Source organism: Gigantopelta aegis, chromosome 8 (genome assembly GCF_016097555.1).
Source record: "Gigantopelta aegis isolate Gae_Host chromosome 8, Gae_host_genome, whole genome shotgun sequence".
NCBI classification, from domain to species: domain Eukaryota; kingdom Metazoa; phylum Mollusca; class Gastropoda; order Neomphalida; family Peltospiridae; genus Gigantopelta; species Gigantopelta aegis.
This window is the reverse complement of record NC_054706.1, coordinates 54,382,465-54,404,108: the sequence shown is the minus strand read 5'-3', so window position 1 is coordinate 54,404,108 and position 21,644 is coordinate 54,382,465. Positions and strand designations below refer to the sequence as shown.

Below are 21,644 nucleotides of genomic sequence, written 5' to 3'. Positions count from 1 at the left end.
TTATTCTGTAACAGTGGACAAGTTGTCACATGTACACCGATAACCTAGCTTTTGTCTTCATTTGCCATTATTTTGGGATGTAACCATTGACCATTAATACTTATTATAACTTTTTAAAACATTTCCAGGTTCAAAACTGCCATCGGTGGCCATTTCACCTATTGCAATTTAAAGAAAACAATGCTGTGGGTGACAAATTCTTATGTTCGACCACTGCGGATAAATGGACAGACCGAGATAAAACCTATAGAGCCCTCCGGTTACACCAGTAGGGGACTAATATTTCATGGTGTAAAATGTGCTGTAATGGTGTCATTAAAACAAAATAGCTTTCATTTAACAACAAACTTATTTTAAACTTAAAGCAAAACAAACAAAACCCAGAACAATGTTATATCTTATTTGTGGATCACTTTCTAAATATATCTTTATTATGGTTTCAGCAATGTTGAAACTGCTGAAAACTCCTGGTTATATCCCTGCTCCTTCAAATCTGAATTTAGAATATTGCAATATTATATTACTGAGCCCGACACTGTCAGTCACCAGGTTGCCAAATAAGATCAAAGTCCAGTTTAGGCAGCTTTAAATATTAAAAAATAATGGCACTGGTCACCCCAAAAATATTATTTTCTACTTTCTACAATATATGAGCTACTATTAATAACTGTATTGCATACATTAATTTCACATTAAAATTGTGCTCGTGGTTCGCAAATCTGAACGTATCAATTTATTGTAATTTGCCAACATCCATTTACAAAAATGTATTTTATAGGTGCATAGGCCATCTATCACTGCCCCTCTAATGCCTTGACCTAAACTATGCCATTCAACTTTTTTTCCCTGTGGGAATTAAATATTATGATAATTTATGAAAATACACCATTCCAAATTTAATGTTACAGACAGCTGCTATTTAGATAAAAACTATTTTACTCATTAAAAGATTCTGGGACTTGTAAATCCCAATCCAATTATGGATACATGTGTGATTATGTAAATACTATTACAAAATTTGATCCTTTTAATATAGCAAAGTCAATTGCTGCCAGTGGAACTAGTCATCTCCAATTTCAAAAATGGATAATTCCCACCCTCAGAATGTTATGCTAATTTATATATAAAAGCAGACTGGTACAAATTTCCAATCTATTTTGGTACAGAAATCCCCCCAAAATAATGTAATCAAAGATCTAGAACTACTGCTAGAAAGAGAAATAGGTCAAAATTACAACTGAATGTTACAAATAATTAGCAAAAATTAAAATGTTAAGATTATGCAAAATTACAACTTAAATAAATTATGTACATATTTCTTGCATTTGTTTGACAAATAACCCTCAATTATTATTTAATATCAATTTGAAGTGTACTGGTACAAGTAGTACCCAAAATCCAATTCAGGAACGACAACTCTTTTCACATAATTGTCTGTATTTGGTCACCAAATTAATTATAAACTACTTATTACCCATATGGGCTCAAATATACAGGGTAATATTTTTCCGATCTCTGCACAGTGTGCAGATTGCTTCTACAGCCACTGATTGGCTGGCTTAAAAATCACGGTATTTGGTTGCTTGCTTGCCATGGCCGGAACTTCACTTTCATTCATATAATGTTTCCATTCATGAGTCAGATTACACATACGTTATACCAGTGTTCGAGATTAAAAATTTTGTGCAATATCCCAGTTGGAATCCATGACGTTTCGCCCCCGATCAGTTCGCCCCCAAGTTAACCTGTTCGCCCCATGAACCAGTTCGCCCCCAAATATTTGACTGTTCACCCCCAATTAGTTGTTACTTTTAAACAATTATTGTACTGTTTCTTTAGAGGATGTTAAAGTGTGTTCGTGTGTGTGTGTTGTGTGTGTGTTGTGTGTGTTTCTTTTCTTAGAGGGGAGGGGTTGTTGTTCTTCCACAATTTGGACTGATCATGAATCATGAGAATTGCAATACGGGGTTATATATTTTTTTCAGATGTAATTAAACGTAGGGTGCTGAATAAGCGTAGACACCAACATTTTTTCACAAATTCACAAACCACATCAACATTTATTAAAACATCCATTCCTGCCAGATATGATCTGTTCATAACCTTGATGCTGATTATGCATATTCGGCTAACACCTAAGAGGGCTTTGAACAGCAATTCAATATGGCCTCTTCTGGTGAGCATTATTCTAACCGAGGGATTATTGCGGGGGTTCTTTTGGCCACTAATTAGTAACCATGAACATCAAAAAAGATGATCATCTTCTAAAAACACTATGACTGATTACAGTTAACAGGTTAACACGTGATAATGGCCATAAAAGCGCGTACGACCAGACTGGCATGTCATGTCTTGTGCCCGTGACAGACGTGCACTACAACAAGCTTGTTCTGAATGTGCACGTAAAAACCTATGACCTGACCTGACTACGTGACCAATATAAAAATTTCATGACTTTCCAGGCCAGGAACATGACCCGAACTGACTGGGGGCGAACTGGTTATGCACGTGGGGACGAACTGACATCCTACATGGGGGCGAACAGACCTGGGGGCGAACTGGCTAGGGGGTGAAACGCCTGGTACCCTCCCAGTTGGATACAAACATTTAAAATCTGGTATCCCACCTGAGAATTTAATATCCCACTTTTGGATATGGTTACCTGATATTCAAATATCAAGCAAGCCAATTTTAATTTCAATTTTTGGGGAAAAGGCTGTATTAGTTGAAAACATTTTATAATGGCTACTTGCCTTTTCGGTGTTTTTCAGTGAGGAAATGTTGTTATGGCGTAGCATTAGGTAATAGGTATGAGGTTGAAACTAATGTTACTTGACTTCAACAGTAAATGACGACTTTATTGTTTCAATGAAAATAAAAAAATTACAACACAACATTATACAGGATACTGGGTTCTTGAAGTCTGGTATCCAAAATTAAAATCTGCTATCCCCAGGATATCGGGATACTGTTAATTTCAAACACTGTAGACGATCTACAAAGATTTACAAAAACAAATGGACTCATTCGTTTCGTAAACATGAAATGGTGTATTTTCATAAACAGTGGCTTTAGTAATATATAAAAATAATTATTTTCAAATGTAAATACAGTTGTATTAATTTGTACTGTAAACATTTAGCTGTAAAAAGAAAGCCGTTATGCTACGACGTCACTTACATTACGTCATGTAATGCACATAATACTATATCACGTAATGGCTGATGGCTTTGTTGTAGATTGCAGAGGAATTTTTACATTAAAAATCAGTTAAAATTGACAATGGGTAATAAAGAGAATAACCAACTCACTACGAGGAGTTACGAATCACCTGTCCCTTGTGAATCAATATTGTAAAAGTCAAGAAATACAACACATTTTTATTAGGCCCTGATCTAGAACTGAAAAAGTAGGAGTGACTTCTCCCTTCCCAGAAGAAAGGGGAGAAGTTTTATAAAAATAGGCTAAGTGAACCTTTATCTGTATATTTCGTAACGTTTAACCATGTTCCGCATTCATTCAGAATTTTTTTTTAATTATACACTTGGTTCTAATCATATTATTTCAATATAAAATAATACTACTTCCTGTAATAATTTACACAAAATACTTGTATGTTTCATTTAAAATGTGACATTAATTTATTATTAAGTAGTCTAGAACAGGCACTCGCCAAATTTGCCAACTGCGAATTTCAAAAACTGGCAAATTTTATTGTAATTTGGTGAAATAATTTAATGTAATAATTAACTGGGTTTCTGTAAGTTCAATAGATAATTTCACGAAATTTTCTTCTGACCGAGAGCTAGCCCTACATTATGTTTAAAGCCTCACACCCTAGTTCCATCCAGCGAAAATAAATTATAATTTGGTTAATCTACAAACCTGTAACACACTTAGATCACATTTTTATCAAATGGAGTGAAAAAGCAGGTTTTATATCGATAAATATCATGGGAATCCCCATGTCCCAATTGCTTGAAATAATTTTGAAAGTTAGTATTCTGATGTCATCGGTAGATGTCGCTCGAAGCACAACAATGCCTACGTCACGACAAATTTCACAGAGTGCGCACAGACTTGGGGTGCGTTCTTTTCACCTCCTGAACATGTTCCAACTGTTCTGTCCTGGTTGTATCCCTCTCCAGATATCGTAAGACTTAGCAAAATTATTGGTTTTAAGGGTTTGTAACGTTTTGTATTGAGACACTTACTTGTCTGAACTTTATTGTTACTGAAAATGTTCACGAACTGTGAAGAAATATCTCACAAATGAACAACAAGCATACGACAACAAATCGGATGTTGATTGCGCGAACCGTGCACGAGAAAACAAACCAAACCAAAATGATAACGGTCACGTGGTATACCAACGTCTGTGACGTTTACACAGGAAGATTCCCTCTAAAAATAGATTGGACCTGGACCTCGCTTTCTTAACGGTTTTTTCTCGAGTGCGCACAGCATTTTAAGAAATACAAAAAATGCATTTCGTGGTTTTACAAACATCAGGATTACCAGGATTACCAGGATTACCAAAAAGGGTATGCAGTCAAAACAGCCCCATGTTGAAACGGCCCTGAACATGTAAGTCAAAACGGCCAAAGAAAAAAGTTAAAACGGCCAAAGAAAATGGTCAAAACGGCCAAAGAAAAAGTCAAAACGGCCAAAAGAAATGGTCAGAATGGCCAATAGGTACTATTATGTTAAATTAATTCCCATTAGTAATAATTAGTAATCAATATAGCCTATATAAACATATATATAAAAACAACCAAAACAACAGAATCACTGGTAACAATTTATTAGCCTACACAACGCAATATACTATTGTAATTAAGACCACCAATTAACATTTTATTTAACAACACTGAATTCAATCACAGAAAGGGGTGGAGGGTTAGTGGACCATCTAGGTTTTCTGGGTGAGTGCGTATCGTCTGAACGAGTTCCTAGTGGCGCTGCTCACCCGAGGGCCACAACGGGCCTGTCCCCCAATTTACAAATATAATTAAGACCACCAATTGACCTTGTATTTGAAAAGAATTATAACAATTGAACGTTATATTTTTGACGTTCATGCGATAATAAACACCAAAACCGTTTTAGCCTACACATTTATGTATGAACGGCAGTGTGTAAAACTGTTTTGGTGTTTATCATCGCATGAACGTCAGAAACATAACATTCACTTCTTAAATAATAATGAAAATAATATACACACACAACAGCTCATTATAAGTTCATTATAAGCTCAATGGGCTTTGAGGTAGGGTTGGGGTTTGCTTGGTGCAATCTCTTGTATAATGGCTCGGGAGATGTGTTTGGAATGGTTATAATAATAACTATTCATGTTTCTCCAAAACTTACCTGTACTTAAAATCTACATATTACCATAGATGTACTAGGACACTAACCACATATGTAAATTTTAAACTCTTTGTTTATTCAAACATAAATAAGACGCAGATAATATCCGTGTAGTGAGACCGTACTATAAAAACTGTCTTTGCACAGTTATCTTTCTTGACACTTGTGTAGATACATTTTTAAAGTATTATAACTAAGGCCGTCTTGACCTTTTTCAAGGGCCATTTGACTTTTTCACTTTGGCTGTTTTGAACAATTATTGTTACGGCCGTTTAGTACTGGGGCCGTTATGACTACGATCCACCAAAAAGCACTTCAGGTGAATGGAAATGTGTATTCTAAATAATAAAATGTAAGTAAAATGCAATTTTATTTGTGAAAAAATGGGTTTAATAGCGAAAAACAACGCCGTAATGGTTAACAAATAGCCGTAACTAGGGCGTGTCCCTTTAAATGAAATGAAAAACGTCTGTACTTGGACCCTTGATTTTTTTTTTTAACGAATTTGAAATATCTTTGTGTATGTATATATATATATATATGCTTATAATTTAAAAAAAAAAAATTCACCAGGGAATTAAAGGGACATTCCTGAGTTTGCTGCAATGTTTAAGATGTTATCGACTAACAGAGACTTTTTAACGATTGTAATTAAATATCGAATATATTTTCCTACATAAAAGATTAGTGGCTGTATATTAAACATGTTTCTGATCGTTCCAATATTTGTACTGGGTTAAATTTCATTTTATTTCCTAAAATATATTTTTTCATATGTACGAAGTTATTTGAAGACAACATCCAGTTTGGGCTTCTTACAAATATTAAGACGACCAGAAACACATTGAATATACAGACACTGATATTCTAAACAAGAAAATATATTTAACATGTAAGTTTAATCGTAGAAATATTTTATTAGTCGGAAACATCTTACAATGCAGAAAACTCAGGAATATCCCTTTAATGTTTTTCTATTCTAGTAAGATATGTTACCTTCATTTGATCATTTAAAAAATGTGTAAGCATTGCTATTTGATGTTTTGTTACCGAGTTTACCTACATTATTCATCAATAAGTAATATAGTCATGTCTTGGAACCAATATTTGTAATGCACATCATATTAGTTGTAGCTTCAGTTATAAATTGTATATTCTTAATATAAATGCTTAGCCAAGAACTCAATGTTTACAGAGCTCTGCTGAAATATATACAAACATCTGATCATAACCTGTACACAAGAGAGATATATTACAATTTATGACAGTTATTAAATTGTTAAAACAGGAATTAAATATTTAAGGTACAAAATATGAGCTAGTACTTTCCAATAAAAATAATTTAAAATCGATTTTTCAAAAACTTGTTTAATACCACTGAGTTTACATCAGTTGTAAAATATATTTTAATTAGCAAAATAGCTTTACTCTTACACAATTGTGAATTACTGATCTCTAGAAACAAGTTAATCTGTCACTAGGAGATTTTAATGTAATTTTGCCGCCACCAACTGTCATTGTAACAGCATTGACAATTTTGGTGAAAATCATTAGCTCCCGTTTATGTTTTCCCTAACAAAAAGACTAAAGAGCAGTATATATACATAAAAACTAATAAATATACCAACCAAGCTTATGGTCCGTTTCCATTTCCTCATGATTGGAATTGTTTACCTCCTTATTAACATGGTTCATTGTGCTGTTATTCATATTAGCAGTGACCGTACGTTGGCGATCTCGCCCTGGAGTCGTTGGACTTCTTTGCGAGACGGTCACTTTCACGTGTTTGCTGGCAATTCGCCCAATGTCTGCAGATTTTACCCCTTTACCGGGGAAAACTGCTGTCAACCAAAAACATACAAAATAATAGTTAAATAGCTCGGCAATGCTCCCGGCTCTGAATGAAAATAAACAAGATGGCCGCCTCGTGGAGAGGAGTCTGGGATCGCTAGTATTTGAACGTCAGTATTTAATTATAACTTACCATCAGGTGAGGTCACTTTGGCTGTCATGGCTTAAAAGACTATGAAAACTATTGTCTTGGGAAATAACAGCCTACGGGAACACCTAGAATTTACAAAATATTGTTCCGTTATACTTCGGTTGTTTTCGGCATAATACTAAAAGAAAGGAGCATGCGCAGTTTCATCTTCCGTTGTCTCCCGAATGTTCGCTGATTGTGCGATTGTGCCAGTTGGAGAGAGCTAAATATACGTTTTTCACATTAAAAAATATAATTCCATGAGAAAAGTGAAACGAAAGAACTTTTATAGTGCCTCTTAGGTTATAATGAACCCAGAGGAGAATCAAGATTCGGACCAGCCAGCCGAAAACTGGTTACAAAATTTTGAAGATGAATGTCTGGACGAACTTGATTCAGAACCAAACATGGAGGACAGATTGCAAGCTGAAAAAGAATACGCAGTTAAAAAGCTGTGGTTGACCTTCCAGAATTCTGCTACAGCGATTGCTCAGTTATATAAAGGTGATTAAAATCCGAATGGATGAATCATTGGTTAATGAACTCTTTGATTTATTTCATCGGACTGTAGGACTGAAATAATAATGACTAATGTTCAGTGTTTACACCTTTATCTATGAGAATGGTCTTGGGGTCAACTCGCCCCAAAACCCACACATCACCTATCAGCTCAATCAAATGCAGTATTCTCGCTGGGTCAAAATTAAAGGAGAGTATCTGCGTGACCTCGAGGTCCTCATTCCCTTGAGAAATACCAACTCCTTATTTTGCCTCTCAGTATCTGGTACAAAAACTAAAATGTTTGTTATTGTACAAGCTGACTCAGTTCTTACATGTACCATTAATTTTTTTGTTTTGTTTAACGACACTACTGAAGCACATTGATGTCAAACATTTGGTCATTCTGACACAGTTATCAGAGGAAACCCACTATATTTTTCCTAATGCAGAAAGGGATCTTTTATATGCACTTTCCCACAGACAGGAAAGCACATACCACAGCCTTTGTGCACTGGTTGAAATGTGAAAAACCCTAATCAGTTGATCCATCGAGGTGATCTGATCCTGCGACGCAAGCACCTCGAGCAAGCACTCAACCGACTTTGGGGGGTGTGTTATAGAGATATTGTTAAAAAATTATAATTAATATATTGTTTTCTTGCACACCCGTTGGTGAGAACATCATTCATTATTTTTAATTACCTGTATGGCTGGCTGCTCCTAGGTGATGATCAGGTCACCAATGTCATACCTTAACCTTTAGACAACTGGATTAATTTTTAACAAGTTTATAATTTTTACTCACATATATTCACTTAAATATTTTATAAATACATGAAATAAAGTTCACATATGAATCGGTAAGTATTATCTTCGTGGGTTTTTGTAATTTTTATTATTTTTAGATCAGCTAATGGTGATTAAAATTAGGCAAAAAATCGAAAAAGTTGCGTTTACTTACGGGAATTTGTGGCCAGCTGTCCAGTATTTATGTCAAGTATTCCCGATAACGGTGATTTTCTGACCAGAATGTTTTTTAAAACCCGAACTACAATTCATATTGCAATATTTGGTGATTTTTGTTGTTGGTAAAACAATCAAATTTATCATCAAATTAGCTGTCACAATCAGCTATCGATCCCTGAAAATGACCGCGACATGCCGCCATTGTTGTCAAGCGAAAATACTTGCCGAAAAACATGTTGTGAACTCAAAATTTCAAGGTATTTTCAATTGAAAAAATCAAGGAAAAATATCCACCCGGTCCCCCCTTCCCCTAACCCTAACCCTAACCTTAACTCCAACCCTAGCCCTAACCCCAGCCATAACCCCAACCCCAACCCTAACCCTAACCCTCAATCCTAACTAAAAATAATAATGGAGGGGACCGGGCGGATATTATACCAAAATGAAAACAAAAGCCACCATTTTGAAAAAAAAAAAAAATTCTTTTATTATATTTCGTTTCCGGTGAGTGTCGTGTGCAAAACGGTGGGAAATATGAATTGGGGAATGCACTGTATACAGTATGTCGACTGACGTGACATCGGGCAAGATATTTCGCCTGCAGTACTCAGAAGGTTAAATGAAAAACTACTTGATGGAAATTGATTAGACTGTGATGTATAGTTAACCTGACATTCGCTTTTACTCGTTAGATAATTTTAAAACAACTTGTGATATAAATGGTATCTAACTGCCACTCATGTATTATTCTCTATCTATAGGCTGATGGGCTAATAAATTTTAATTGATTCTGGTCCAACGGGCTGGTGAAATATTTTCCATTTCTGCACCCCTGGTGCTATAAAATATGGTAGAATGCATGAATAATCACCAAAATTGACGAACACTGAAATTTCCTATGGCAAAACACATGTATGCACATTTTTTTTGTCTGCCTTTATGCATTTTTATGGAATACTCTTCAAGAGGAGTGAGGGGTTGAGAGATATGAGGTAGTCTAACAATGACATGAGCTACAGTATATATAGTAATCATCAGGAAGTCAGATTCATTACTTATTTATTTTGAAAGCTTTCACCTCTCTTGACGAGTATTCTGTAAAAAAAAAAAGAAGTAAAATGGCAGCCAACCAAAAATTGCATATGTTTTGTCCTTGGAAATTTCAGTGTTCGTCAATTTAGGTCACATGGTTATAATCTATAGTCTGTCCCACAGGGAAAGTCTTTTTTCATACTACGGAATTTACTACAAATAGGGATGTATAAATGGAAAATATTTAGCTAGCCCACCGGACCAGAACCAGCTAAAATTTACTAGCCCACCATAATTTGTACTAGTCCCCCAGTCTATAGAACAATACTGTATATTATTAACAATATTGTAATATAAAGTGTCTTCACTTCAAATGAAATATATAGATATATTGACAAAACATTAATAACACTTGGTAAATGATCAAAATCATGTGTCAAATGAAATAAAAACAGACAGATACGAGATAGACTGTCAGGCTGGTAGTTGATTTTTTAAATTGTCCGTAAGAATTTTTACTCCCATTTGGCGAGCGGGCGAGTACTATCTGCAGCCCTGAACAAGTTGTTTATTTCTGAGCCGATTGACTTGTAAATTGCACATGTATACAATTTTGTAAAAACCAAAAAAAAAACACTTTTACTTTTCTTCTTACTTCACACCTAACTGAAATTATTTACCAAAAATATGTTTATAGAATAATGGGACAGACTATAGAATATGGAATGTGTGTCCTTGTTATTGAAGTGAATTTGTTTTAAGTTCAGTTTATTTTTCACATGAATTGATTGGAATATACATCTTACATGTCTATTCAGTGTGACCCAGAGTAAGTAATTCCTTTTGCATGTACAGTACATGTGCTTTATTGTTAACCCTAACTTCATTGGTGTTATTAATATATGAGGGATTATTGGCTAGTGTCATTTGACCAGAATTAGTAATGATGAAGATACCACTTTGTAAAAACAAATTCAGTGATTAGAGTTAACTTATATGTTAAATGGCCTCTTACACAATGTATTTCGTTCTACACCAATGGCTATTATATTCAATGTGGATTCATATATTGTCTTTAATAATTTAATAATCATATGATGATATGTTGTTTTTTCTTATTGCCCATTTATAAACAATCAATGTGATAGGAAATGACTATTATATTTTCGTAAAGATATAGTTATTGTACCCATCTTACCACATCCATCTTGTATTTATGGTTCAAAGTATCTTTTTTTTCTGTTAATTAAAGGAAACATGACACGAGACCATATTATAGCTCATTTTAAAAGAAAAATGATATAAAAATAATATACAAATAACTTTATAACAATAAAATACGTGTAGTTAACTTAAAATGAAGAAATTACGCTAATCAGTATCAAAGTACGATTTATGCATATTTCTTTGTGAGCGTTCGGAAAAAAAGGGAAGTGACATCAGAGCCGCTGTACTCTTCCATTGTTGTTAACTGTTTATATATGGAGTAAGGGGCTTACGATCTTTTCAGTCCAACAGTGCCGTACTGTGCGGCCTTTGGGTGTAAACCGATCGGGATTGTCTTTTTATGGTTTTCCAAAGGATTGTATCCGAAGAAAGACGCATGTATTTTATCGCAAAAGAAAAGATTGGACACCAACACCGCATAGTACTTTGGTGTCGGCCTATTTACAGCCCGGAGCCCGAACGTTACCTGGAGACAAAAACAGTACTCTGTTGCGAATACCGAGGTGTACATTGTACATATTTGGCACAAAGATACACCTCAGCATGATGTATTTATATATGTTAAAACAAAAATGTAGAATTATTATTATTTTTTTTTTTTTGGAAAAAAAAAGATTTTTCATGTTAGGGCTGTAGGCCTACATAACAAAATCTGTATTCACCGTCCGAAGAAGGAAACGTCAATAAGTAATTAAATATGGCATATACAAACATGGGATTTGGCATGAGGATACATCTCAGTACGATGTATTTAAATATGTTTTTAAAAAACTTGTAGAAAACAATAATAATTTTAAATAATGTTTTTAATCTTCGGGTGGAATACGTCACAAAAACGTTCCTCATCGCCCGAAGCCCCAAAGCAACACGAAGTTCAATACAAAATAAACCACTACTGTCGGTGTCGAAATAACTATTATGTTTCATCCACGGGCTGACTTGACATCACGGAGTGTTGTTTTAGTTAATTGGTCCTTTCTTTCCGTGGCCTGCACATGTGATTCCTGATTGGCAGGTGTATATTGCAGGGTATCGACCAGGTAAGTGATTACCACGGTCTAGACATACGTACAAAATATGTGCCAGTTTTTTTAAGATCACAGGGTATTGTGGCGTAACCTGTCCCGACTATAGTACAATGTTAATGGACATTATCAGCCGCCCTGCTTCATTACTGTAAATAATGCTGTAAAACCCTTGATTAAGTAGACTTTCCCATCTAAAATTACAAAACTGACCAATTACGTAGTACCAAAGAAAAGAAAATTATTATCACTTGGGTATCGTGAGTGGTCGTTTTTACTCTAACACACCCTACCAATAGGCCTAATAATATGCTACTTTTTTTATGAGAGAAAAATACTATAACCCCATTTCGTTCTATTGATGCAAATAGAAATATATTTAGTTTAAAAGTTGATTATACTCTCAAGTCATTTATGTTGTTTTACAAGCCAGGTTAATGAAAGTGAAGCGCCTTGTCGTAAATTAGAGCGTTTGTGTACACTGTGCATACAGATTTCATTATGTACAGCCCGAACATAAAAAATGCGATATTTTCTATAAAAAAAAAAAAAAAAAATATTTGTCCTACATTTATATTTTTTACATATTTAAATACATCATATCGAGGTGTATCTTTATGCTAAATATGAACAGTATACACCTCGGCATTAGCATCCGAGTTTTGGTTTTGTCTCCGGGTTACTTTCGGGCTCCGGGCTGTAAATTGGTCGACCGGTCTGGTCTGGCACCATCAGTTTCTCCACCCTCCGACTTGCTATCTGTTTTTTCTTTAGTATAACTGTTGTAAGTAAATGTGTGTCTTTCTTCATTTACTAACAGCTCATATTGATACGGCAAAACGTTTTGCGAACGAACACTCATTGTTTTGGTAAGCTGTGCAAGTCTTAGATTCTTTATGAGTGGTACGGACTAATGCTTTTAAGTGTAAGGCGTCAGATCAAGCGGCGCGTCTGACGTCACGGACCTCGTGATTGCCCTGCTCATTAAAGATCGGCAATTTCCGCTAAGAGCTCGTATCGGGGGTTCTTTTATGGAGATATTTTAAGTAATTAATTTTTTATAAAAATTTTTTTTAGGTGATTCAATTTATAATTAATTGTACATGGTTGGTGCCAAATATGGTTTACGTGACATGTTTCCTTTAAGACTTTAATTTTTTTGTCTGCTATTAATATTTTTAAGGGTTTTAGTAATAATCCATTATTTCTTGTCATGTTTTTCTCTACAGATCGACAACAAGGTCTTTCAACATGGCTTCCTTTCCAGAGTGCCGCATTATCGCTAACTAATTTGTACAAAGGTAACCGATGCATCAAACACTACCTGTATATTTGTAAATTAATAAGATGTGAAAATGTATGATAAATGCTATGTGTGTTCATGGGTTGTATCTTTTGATCGCTCATGCCCTAATATGTGTGCACTATATAAAGTTACTCCACAAGAGGTAAATGTTGTAAACATTTATAATTACTGCAGGCATGTAATTGCTATTATCTGTATTTGGGCTTTCGTGTTATGATTTGTAGTTCACATGTGTATTTTATTTACAGCATGCTAAATGTGTAAAACACATGTAAGGAGTTACTTGACATTTATACCTATTGATTATTTTCTAACAATACTGTCAGATCCTAATATAGCCATTATAATTTGCCAGGTATGGAAATGAGCATAGTCCCATGTTATTGTTAACTAATGTACAGGTTATTATAAATTACGGGCCTGGGCTACGACATATATTTATAAAGTTTACAATTCCCATTATTTTTAAATACAAATGCTAATACCTTGTTATTAATTCATATTGCTATTCTTGTTGTAATTGTTTGTGTAATGTATATTTAAACAGCATACAATTGATAAAAATTTAGGTGGGTTTTTTGGGGTGTTCTTCTTAGACTAATTTTGATTTTTGGTTATCAGTAGTAGTGAGAAGTCGAAGTGGCCATAATCGCTCGGTCTAGCTGAACACAGACCTTGAGATGGCCTACATGTCTTTTGGCCCTGAACTGGCATGTTTAATTCAAATTGACAAGCATTGTCGGTCTGTTTTTATTACTTTGGTTCAAAGATTTTACAAAGTAAAAATAACAAGTTACAGATCTTCCAGACATTGCTGTCATACATGTTGAATGCATGCCGTTAAACATTAATAACCGTGATTATTAAAATAAGCAAACATTATAAGGCCTACGCTGTATTCTGCATGACACCGTTTCTCGTTACCGGTCGCGAGATCGCTATTACACTAATTGAATATTTGGTAGTATTATTATGTTTGAGGTGTCGGATAGATTATGTAACCGTTTGTTCACATCAGAAGACAGAAAATGGCTTAGCCAAAATTTTAGCCAGTTGTAAATTTTATTAGCCATTTTTTGTTAAAATTAGCCAATGGCTAATTTGGCTACCGACAGCGCGAGCCCTGGGTATCCGGTTTAGAGAGGTTGTCTTCTGTACGGCTATTTAAAAAGGGACATTGGAAAACATCCGATTTTATGGGGATTCCAGCTTTAAGAGGTTTCACTGTACATAGTAATAAAAGATTATAACATCAAGAAAGTACTGACGAACACTTGTAAAAGATTGTGTTTTTCTTAAGTTTTTATTTTGTGTTTATAATGTAAACCTGTAAGAATAAAGTAATAAAACATGTTGCTTTGATTACAGATAGTATAGACTCTTTGCAAACATGTGTGGAATTTGGCATCCAGTGTGGAAAGCAGCACAAAACTAGAGATATTATTGCCTGGGCGAGAAAAAAGAGAAGACACATAAGGCGGGAAGAACTTGTGGCATTTTTGTGTGGAAAGACTGCCCCACCTCGAAATCATCGACACAGCAGTTCATCGATGAGACCAATTCCGCGTGTTGGACTTGAGAGATCTTCGCCTCGTGTTCCTCAAAGTGAATCGGATGTTGTGGAGCAGGACTTAGATGCTTTCCGGGAAGCTATTGCACTACAAGGTAGTTTTTTTGTAATAATGTTTGTACATTGTATTATAGCATGGTGGTTAAGAACAGGTCCAGTCTTGTTACTTGTCTTGTTCATATTTTTTAAAATTAAAAACCATGGCTCACCTAAGTGGGGCAAAGTAAGCCCAAACTTTGCTTTGACTAGCTACACTTCGCCATACCAGTTACAGTATGGCGAACTCGGTGTCGCTTTTTAAAAATCGTGACCCTTGCATTGTACACAATCACGGATGAATGGTGAAGAACTTGAGGAACACCTGCATGTATTCATAGATAATAATTAGGTGTCACGTGGCTGAGAGTTTGATGCGACACTGGCACCATAAAATAATGCAACAGGCTAAAAGATAGGCGGTCTAGCTAGGACGACACCCGTGTCTGGTACTAAAAGCAGTCTTAGATGTGCTACTCACTGTTGAAGTGTGTAACTTTAATTCTGTTGTCAGGCATGTATGCTGGAACTTGTACAAGGGTGGGGATCTAGACTATGGTGAGCAAATGTTTTAGGGAGGTTGGGTCATGCTTCACCGGAAAATATATTGAAAAAAAAATATGTGGAAACAAAGGAGAATGATTAGCTAATTTCAACGTACAAAGAAAAATGTCAAAATTATAAACTAATACCTCTAGGCAAACCTGTCCTAACAGCCACCTGTAATCAGTGGTCTCCTGTAGTAAGTGGCCATTTTTTCCCTACCAAAAGATTTTTAATGTAAATGCACTTGTAATAAGCGGTCACTTAAATTAACAGTGACATGTTGCAGCAAATAAGCAAACTTTAAACCTTCATGGGTACGGTAATTTAAGCTTGACATTGGTAAAATAATCCACTAGCACAATACTCTGCATGGAGTGGTAATTAAATGAAAAGAGAAGACAAACATGTGAGAGAATGAATTTCAAATGGTTATTATTTCATTCATTATTTCTGAAGAAAGTGATTTTTAGAAAACTCTAAGCGCTTCCATCAATTAACAGTAATGACAGTCAAAAAGAAAAGAAAACATTTACGGACAGTAAAAGTTTCACATGTATTCAGCAGCCACTTGTTTTAAGTGGTCGATTTTGACTACTCCTTATTGTTCCCGTCTAAGACAGGTTTGACTGTATTGGGTTAATATCACTCTTTTTGCATATTTATTTTTTTAGATTACAAATTTAAGTCTCCCTCCTGTTAAAAACTTTGCCCTGTCAAAAGTTTGAGAGAGAAATGACTTCGCTCTATGATTTTGACCTCTCGTGAGGCCTGAAAAACTGGTATACTTCTTTGCGGATAGTTATAAGAAGACTTCTTGTCGCAAGAAGCTAGAGAGTAACTGACCTTTTTTTTCCTTCGTTTTGTATGACTTTCCGGACACCCTCAGCACCATATAAAATGTCCTGTTTAAAGAGATATCCATTTTAGAGAGGTTACGTTTTGTACTGATTTTTAAAAAAGGACCGTGAAAAATGTTTGGTTTTGAGGGAATTCTGGTTTACAGAGGGTCCGGTTTTGAGAAGTTTCACTATATATCATGCAGAATATACCATAGCCTTTGATAACTTACCATTCTGAACAAAACGGACCAAGATGGGGTTTTTTTCCTTTTCTTTTGTTTTTTGTAGGTTGGGGACATCTTTAAAATTTTACCTTAAAACACAAAGATATGATTTTTGTACTCAAATTTAATGATGTTTTCGCTGATTTTTTTCATCTTTTGTTTTTTCCACAGGATTAAATGGTGCAATGTCTAACATTAGTGTCGGGTATGGCGCACATGCAGGTGGCCCTCAGCCAGCCTGGGGAAATATTGAAGAACTCAACCGATTTATCCATGATGAATTTTCAAGAAATGTAGGTTCAAGAAAAAGGACAACGTCTCCCGATGTCGTCATAGATTCTCCATCGAGAAAACGAAGTCGACTTCTTTAATTTATTGTCTTTGTTTTGTGATATTTAGAACCTTTTTCTTTAAAAAAAAAAATTTTGATATGAAGTCAGAAAAACAACTTGGAGTTGAATTGCTGATTGGTTCAATTAATGAACACTTTTGGTGTAAAATGATCATTCTTTGTTCAAGACCATGCCTGTGCACATACAGTAACAAAACTTGGTATTAGCTGGATTCAAACTTAAAACTGCATCATTTGTGTAGTGTTTGGACTCAAAAGTTTGACCCAACTTCTGACCAAATGTTTTTGAAGCAATGTGGCCCTAGTTTTTTAGCAGGTATGTTGCTTGATAATCAAATTTTGTGCCAGTTTACTTACAAGTGGTCCAAAATCTGCATGTTTGAACCTTAATTTGACCAGTAATAAAATGTGTGTCATTTTGCCATCCATTTCAGATTCCTAGGTGGGAAAATTGTAGATTATAGTTTTGAAATTAGAATACTTTGTCATCGTAGGTTAGTACCATTTCAGTGTAATGGAGCTGATACTAAAATTTATACCATTTGTAAAATGTAACAAAAAAATATATCATCAATCTTATTTCTGTGTTGGTTGAAGTTAATGTATCATTTTTGTTTGTTTTTAAATGGCAATGAGGTCAGCGACTTTATGATTAGAATATTATTAGCAGGTCCTTTTCAGTATGTTATCATACATATTTGTTTTTGTTTTTTAAAAACAATCCAGCTAAATAGGGTTAGCTCTGCCACTTGCCAGAATCTCCAGTTGTGAATTTTATTTTAATTTGACAAAATAATTGAGTTTTAATTGATATTTTATATATATATATATATATATATATATATATATATATATATATATATATAAAATAAGAACAGAAAGTTTCTGAAATTTTTTAAGTCGAATTATTTGATGAAAGTTTCTGCTCTACTCTAGCCCAGCTAAACTTTTATCACTAGTTTGATAAATATTGAAATTATTTATTTTAAAAGATACTAATTAAATTTAAAATATGTTGCAAAGAAAAGATATGTTTTTAATGGAATCCAATTTGCTTGCACTCGGTCAGATCTTTTGCATGGCTTAGTATTTAACAGTTGTACCCTGTTGTGGACTTGTTTAGTTCATGTAATCACCTCACAAATTGTATTACATTCAATATCCACTCATACCATCTGAATTAAATATTTTTTATTATTCATTATTGAAAGATATTGGGGGTAGTTGATACTTAAACCTGGGTGTAATTTTTTTAAAGAACATTTGTCTTTAATGGGGTTAAAGAAAAATTAAAAAATGTCATCTGTTATGCTATTAAAATCTGTCGTAACTGTATAAAAACATAAAACAGTTTATCAAAAAATTATCCCTTATCTTGCATAGAAATATTAATGTGTTATGTATATATGTATATATACATATATGTACAGTGTGTATATTACCAAAAAAAATGGTTTTCTTTTGTACATAAATGTATTACCTACATGGTTTACAATAAACAGTAACATAATTATCGTTATGGCCATAACATCACTAGACAACACAGACTGCAAGTTTGCAGCAGATACACTTTGTTAAATTGACATTGATGTGGCTCTAATTCTGCAATTTGCATTCAACAAGAAAACACAATTAAGTTGAATAAATACATACATGGTAGCTGGATTTATATTTTATTCTCATAATTACTGTAATAGGAGCTAGTTACTACAGGTGTCCAGTTTTAATATTGAGCAACATTATCTTGTGGCAATGCAAATAGTGTTTTTAAAAATATTGTATTTTAAATATATATTTTTTGTGCAGATGTTATGCATGAAGCATATATTTATTTAGAAATTTGATACTGTGATAGGCGGTCACTAATTTATTATTTGCCATAAAGAATTTCAATTCTCTAACCATAGATGAATCTTTGTGATTTAAGTCTTGTAGTCTGTGTAGTTGTCTGGATTCTATTTGGGTTTTTTAGTTGAAATAAAAAAAATATACCTGCATTTCACACCTGAAATAAACTGATGACAAATATGTGACAAAGATTTACAGTTAATGTATCTTTAATACATAACTGTTTATTTCGTTTGAAAATAATAAATGGCTTAATTTACCATTCCTTTAGAATGTAGTGCTGTTGTTGAAAAATAAACAACTACAATTTGTGATATGATTTTTCATAACTTAAAAATGTTGATAAAAGGTTTTAAAAAAAAAAGGATTTTTAAATATTTAAAAACAGGACCAAAAAAAAGTTAAATATTTAATTTAAAATGTGTGATCAGTCTGATAATAAGTCGCATATATGTTGGTAGAAGATCTCTTTCTGAAGAATTAGTTGATTTATATTTGAAGCTTACTTAATGGTATGAAAGATCCAGATTTAGTTCCATATTTTGTTTGTTGACGAAACTTGTTATAATGCATTGTAACAAGGCTGGTCAACTTGGTTTTTGTCTGTTGTGAATAACTGCATTTAATAGAACGATCAACTGATATTATACACATGAATTTATTTTGGATCGGAAGTATTGTCATAATTATAAACATCTTAGAATTTTTTTTTAACTTATGTAGTGCTACAAGTTTGTTGATGTAAAGCGGGTATTCCAAGTTGAAAAAGCATCCTGATATGCTTTGATGCTAAATTTACATTATTTGGGTTGTAATTGACAGAATCCTGCTTTCACTTAATTCAACAAATGTCCAAAATTGGGTTTTAATAGTTACTTTTGCATTTCATAATGGTGGCAGTGTGCTATTAATAGTGTTTTTTAAGCATATATCTAAACTAAAATATTGATTAGATTACATGCTTAAAATGGATGAACTATTTCTTTTTATTGTAGTAGGTGCTACCAAACATAAAAAACAAGCCTGAATTGTTCCGCTATTACTGCACATTTTACCATTTCACAAAAGGATCCATTAAATAAAAAAAATTAAAAAGCCAGTTCAGTGTGTCTTATTTTTATATGCCCATCTATGGGTTGTATTATAGTATGCTGTACATCCGTCAGTCTGTTAACTTTTTCTTGTCAGTACCATATCTTGCATACACATGCATACAGGACCATCAAACCTCACATGTAGGAACAACTTGGGATGGCAGTGTGTTCCGTACTATTACTAGGTCACTGTGACCTACTTTTCACGGTCTGTTGCACATAACAGTAAATCCTTGTTCGGACCATTTCTTGCATACAGGACCATCAAACCTCACATGTAGGAACAACTTGGGAAGGCAGTGTGTTCAGTACTATTACTAGGTCATTGTGACCTACTTTTCATTGTCTACTGCAATTAATAGTAAATCTTTGTCCAAATCGTATAATAATTGCATACAGGACCATTAAACCACATGTAGGAACAACTTGGGATGGCGGTTGGTCCAAACCAAACGGTTCATCCATCCCATTGCAAACATTTCTCACAATTGGACATGAATCATACCCATAACATATTCATTAATGTAGATATGGTTTTCCATCAAACTCCTGATGGGTGTATCATGTACCTCACCAGTACTTTTTGTTTTAATATGTTGTTTCTTAACCCATATTAGATGTGCATACAGCAAATTCCAGTCACATATTTTTCTTTGTGATGTTACCAGAATCTTGTTTTGCCTGTACATTCATTGGTGTGGATGTTTCTCCACTTAACAACATTGTCTCCCTTTATGATTTCTTTTTCCCACGTCTTGATCACTTGAGCCAATAGTACTGCTTGGAACATTAAGTATCATATTTATTGAGCTTTCCTTTTAGAGAAAGTGGTATGTAATATTTATTGGTGGCTTAAGTTGATCTTTGGTCAGTGCTAATTTCTTTTCACAATCAAGTTGATTAACTGCCAACTTGTACATATTTGTTTTGCAAACACCACCCAACATTAATAAAAATGAGCATATTTTACTTTGTATTTGTCATTTTTAGTACAGATCACGTTATGTTGTAAACATAACTGTATACTTCGGGGTAAAAGATACTGTACAAATTTTGCACACTGTGCATGCCTGAGGGTAATGAAGGAAAATCAAATTGCTTTCAATAAAATATTTAAACGAGAAGATTTTGCAAAATTATAGCGTGTTCACAAGATACAAATTTCAACCATTTACAATTTGTTTCAAACCATTTTGTTTGGTGCACAAGAACTGCATTGTCTTCGCTAATAAGCAATTTTCTGTCACTACAAAGGTCACAGTAGTATGGATGTGTTGTCCTGTGTGGAAAAGTGCATTTAAAAGAACCATTGCTGCTAATGCTAACAAGAGGCAAGTCAATTCCCACCCCTCGTGTGGGTTCATTTTGATAACTGTTCACCGACGGGCCATATTTCAGCTTGGTTGGCAACCTATTTTGAGGGGTGCATTCTGGCATCCTGGTGTAAATGGAATGGTTTCCATGGTCGTCGTCTTGCACTGTCAACATATTCCAGGTCGCCAAGATTATCATACATGTGAAAAAATGTAGTTGCGGATCAACCATCTACTTTGGTATACGGGTTGAACGACATGTAGGTAAGGACACTCGTCATATCCGGGTAGCAGTTATATGAACACAAGTCTCGGTTTACTTTTTTGAAAAGACTGGGCCAGTGATATCGCTTTACCCAAGAAGTCTTTCCTTGCATACCTTTTCCTCTCCTTTCTTCTGTATATGCTTTGATT

At 34.2% G+C, this 21,644-nt stretch overlaps 2 protein-coding genes across 2 annotated transcripts in view; one reads left to right on the top strand and one right to left on the bottom strand.

Annotated features, from left to right (window-relative positions):
- Nucleotides 1–7,498, bottom strand: part of LOC121378308 (ubiquitin carboxyl-terminal hydrolase 7-like) — a 53,577-nt gene extending 46,079 nt beyond the window's left edge. The window contains 1 exon segment of the mRNA XM_041506416.1: nt 7,355–7,498. Within this exon segment, the coding sequence (XP_041362350.1) occupies nt 7,355–7,382 (28 nt within the window). The 5' untranslated portion in view covers nt 7,383–7,498.
- Nucleotides 7,499–7,523: 25 nt separating this feature from the next.
- LOC121378309 (UPF0472 protein C16orf72 homolog) lies at nt 7,524–19,922 on the top strand. Its single transcript, XM_041506417.1, has 4 exons — nt 7,524–7,855; nt 13,332–13,403; nt 14,777–15,073; nt 16,795–19,922. The coding sequence occupies exons 1-4, from the start codon at nt 7,660–7,662 to the stop codon at nt 16,992–16,994; spliced, it is 765 nt and encodes a 254-aa protein (XP_041362351.1). The 5' UTR covers nt 7,524–7,659; the 3' UTR covers nt 16,995–19,922.
- The last annotated feature ends 1,722 nt before the right edge of the window (nt 19,923–21,644 follow it).

Excerpts from the sequence above, each read along its gene's own strand:
- LOC121378309 (XM_041506417.1), top strand. The coding sequence starts at position 7,660 with ATGAACCCAGAGGAGAATCAAGATTCGGACCAGCCAGCCGAAAACTGG. Across the intron at positions 7,856-13,331 it reads GATTGCTCAGTTATATAAAG|ATCGACAACAAGGTCTTTCA; the intron begins GTGATTAAAATC and ends TTTTCTCTACAG. Across the intron at positions 15,074-16,794 it reads GGAAGCTATTGCACTACAAG|GATTAAATGGTGCAATGTCT; the intron begins GTAGTTTTTTTG and ends TTTTTTCCACAG.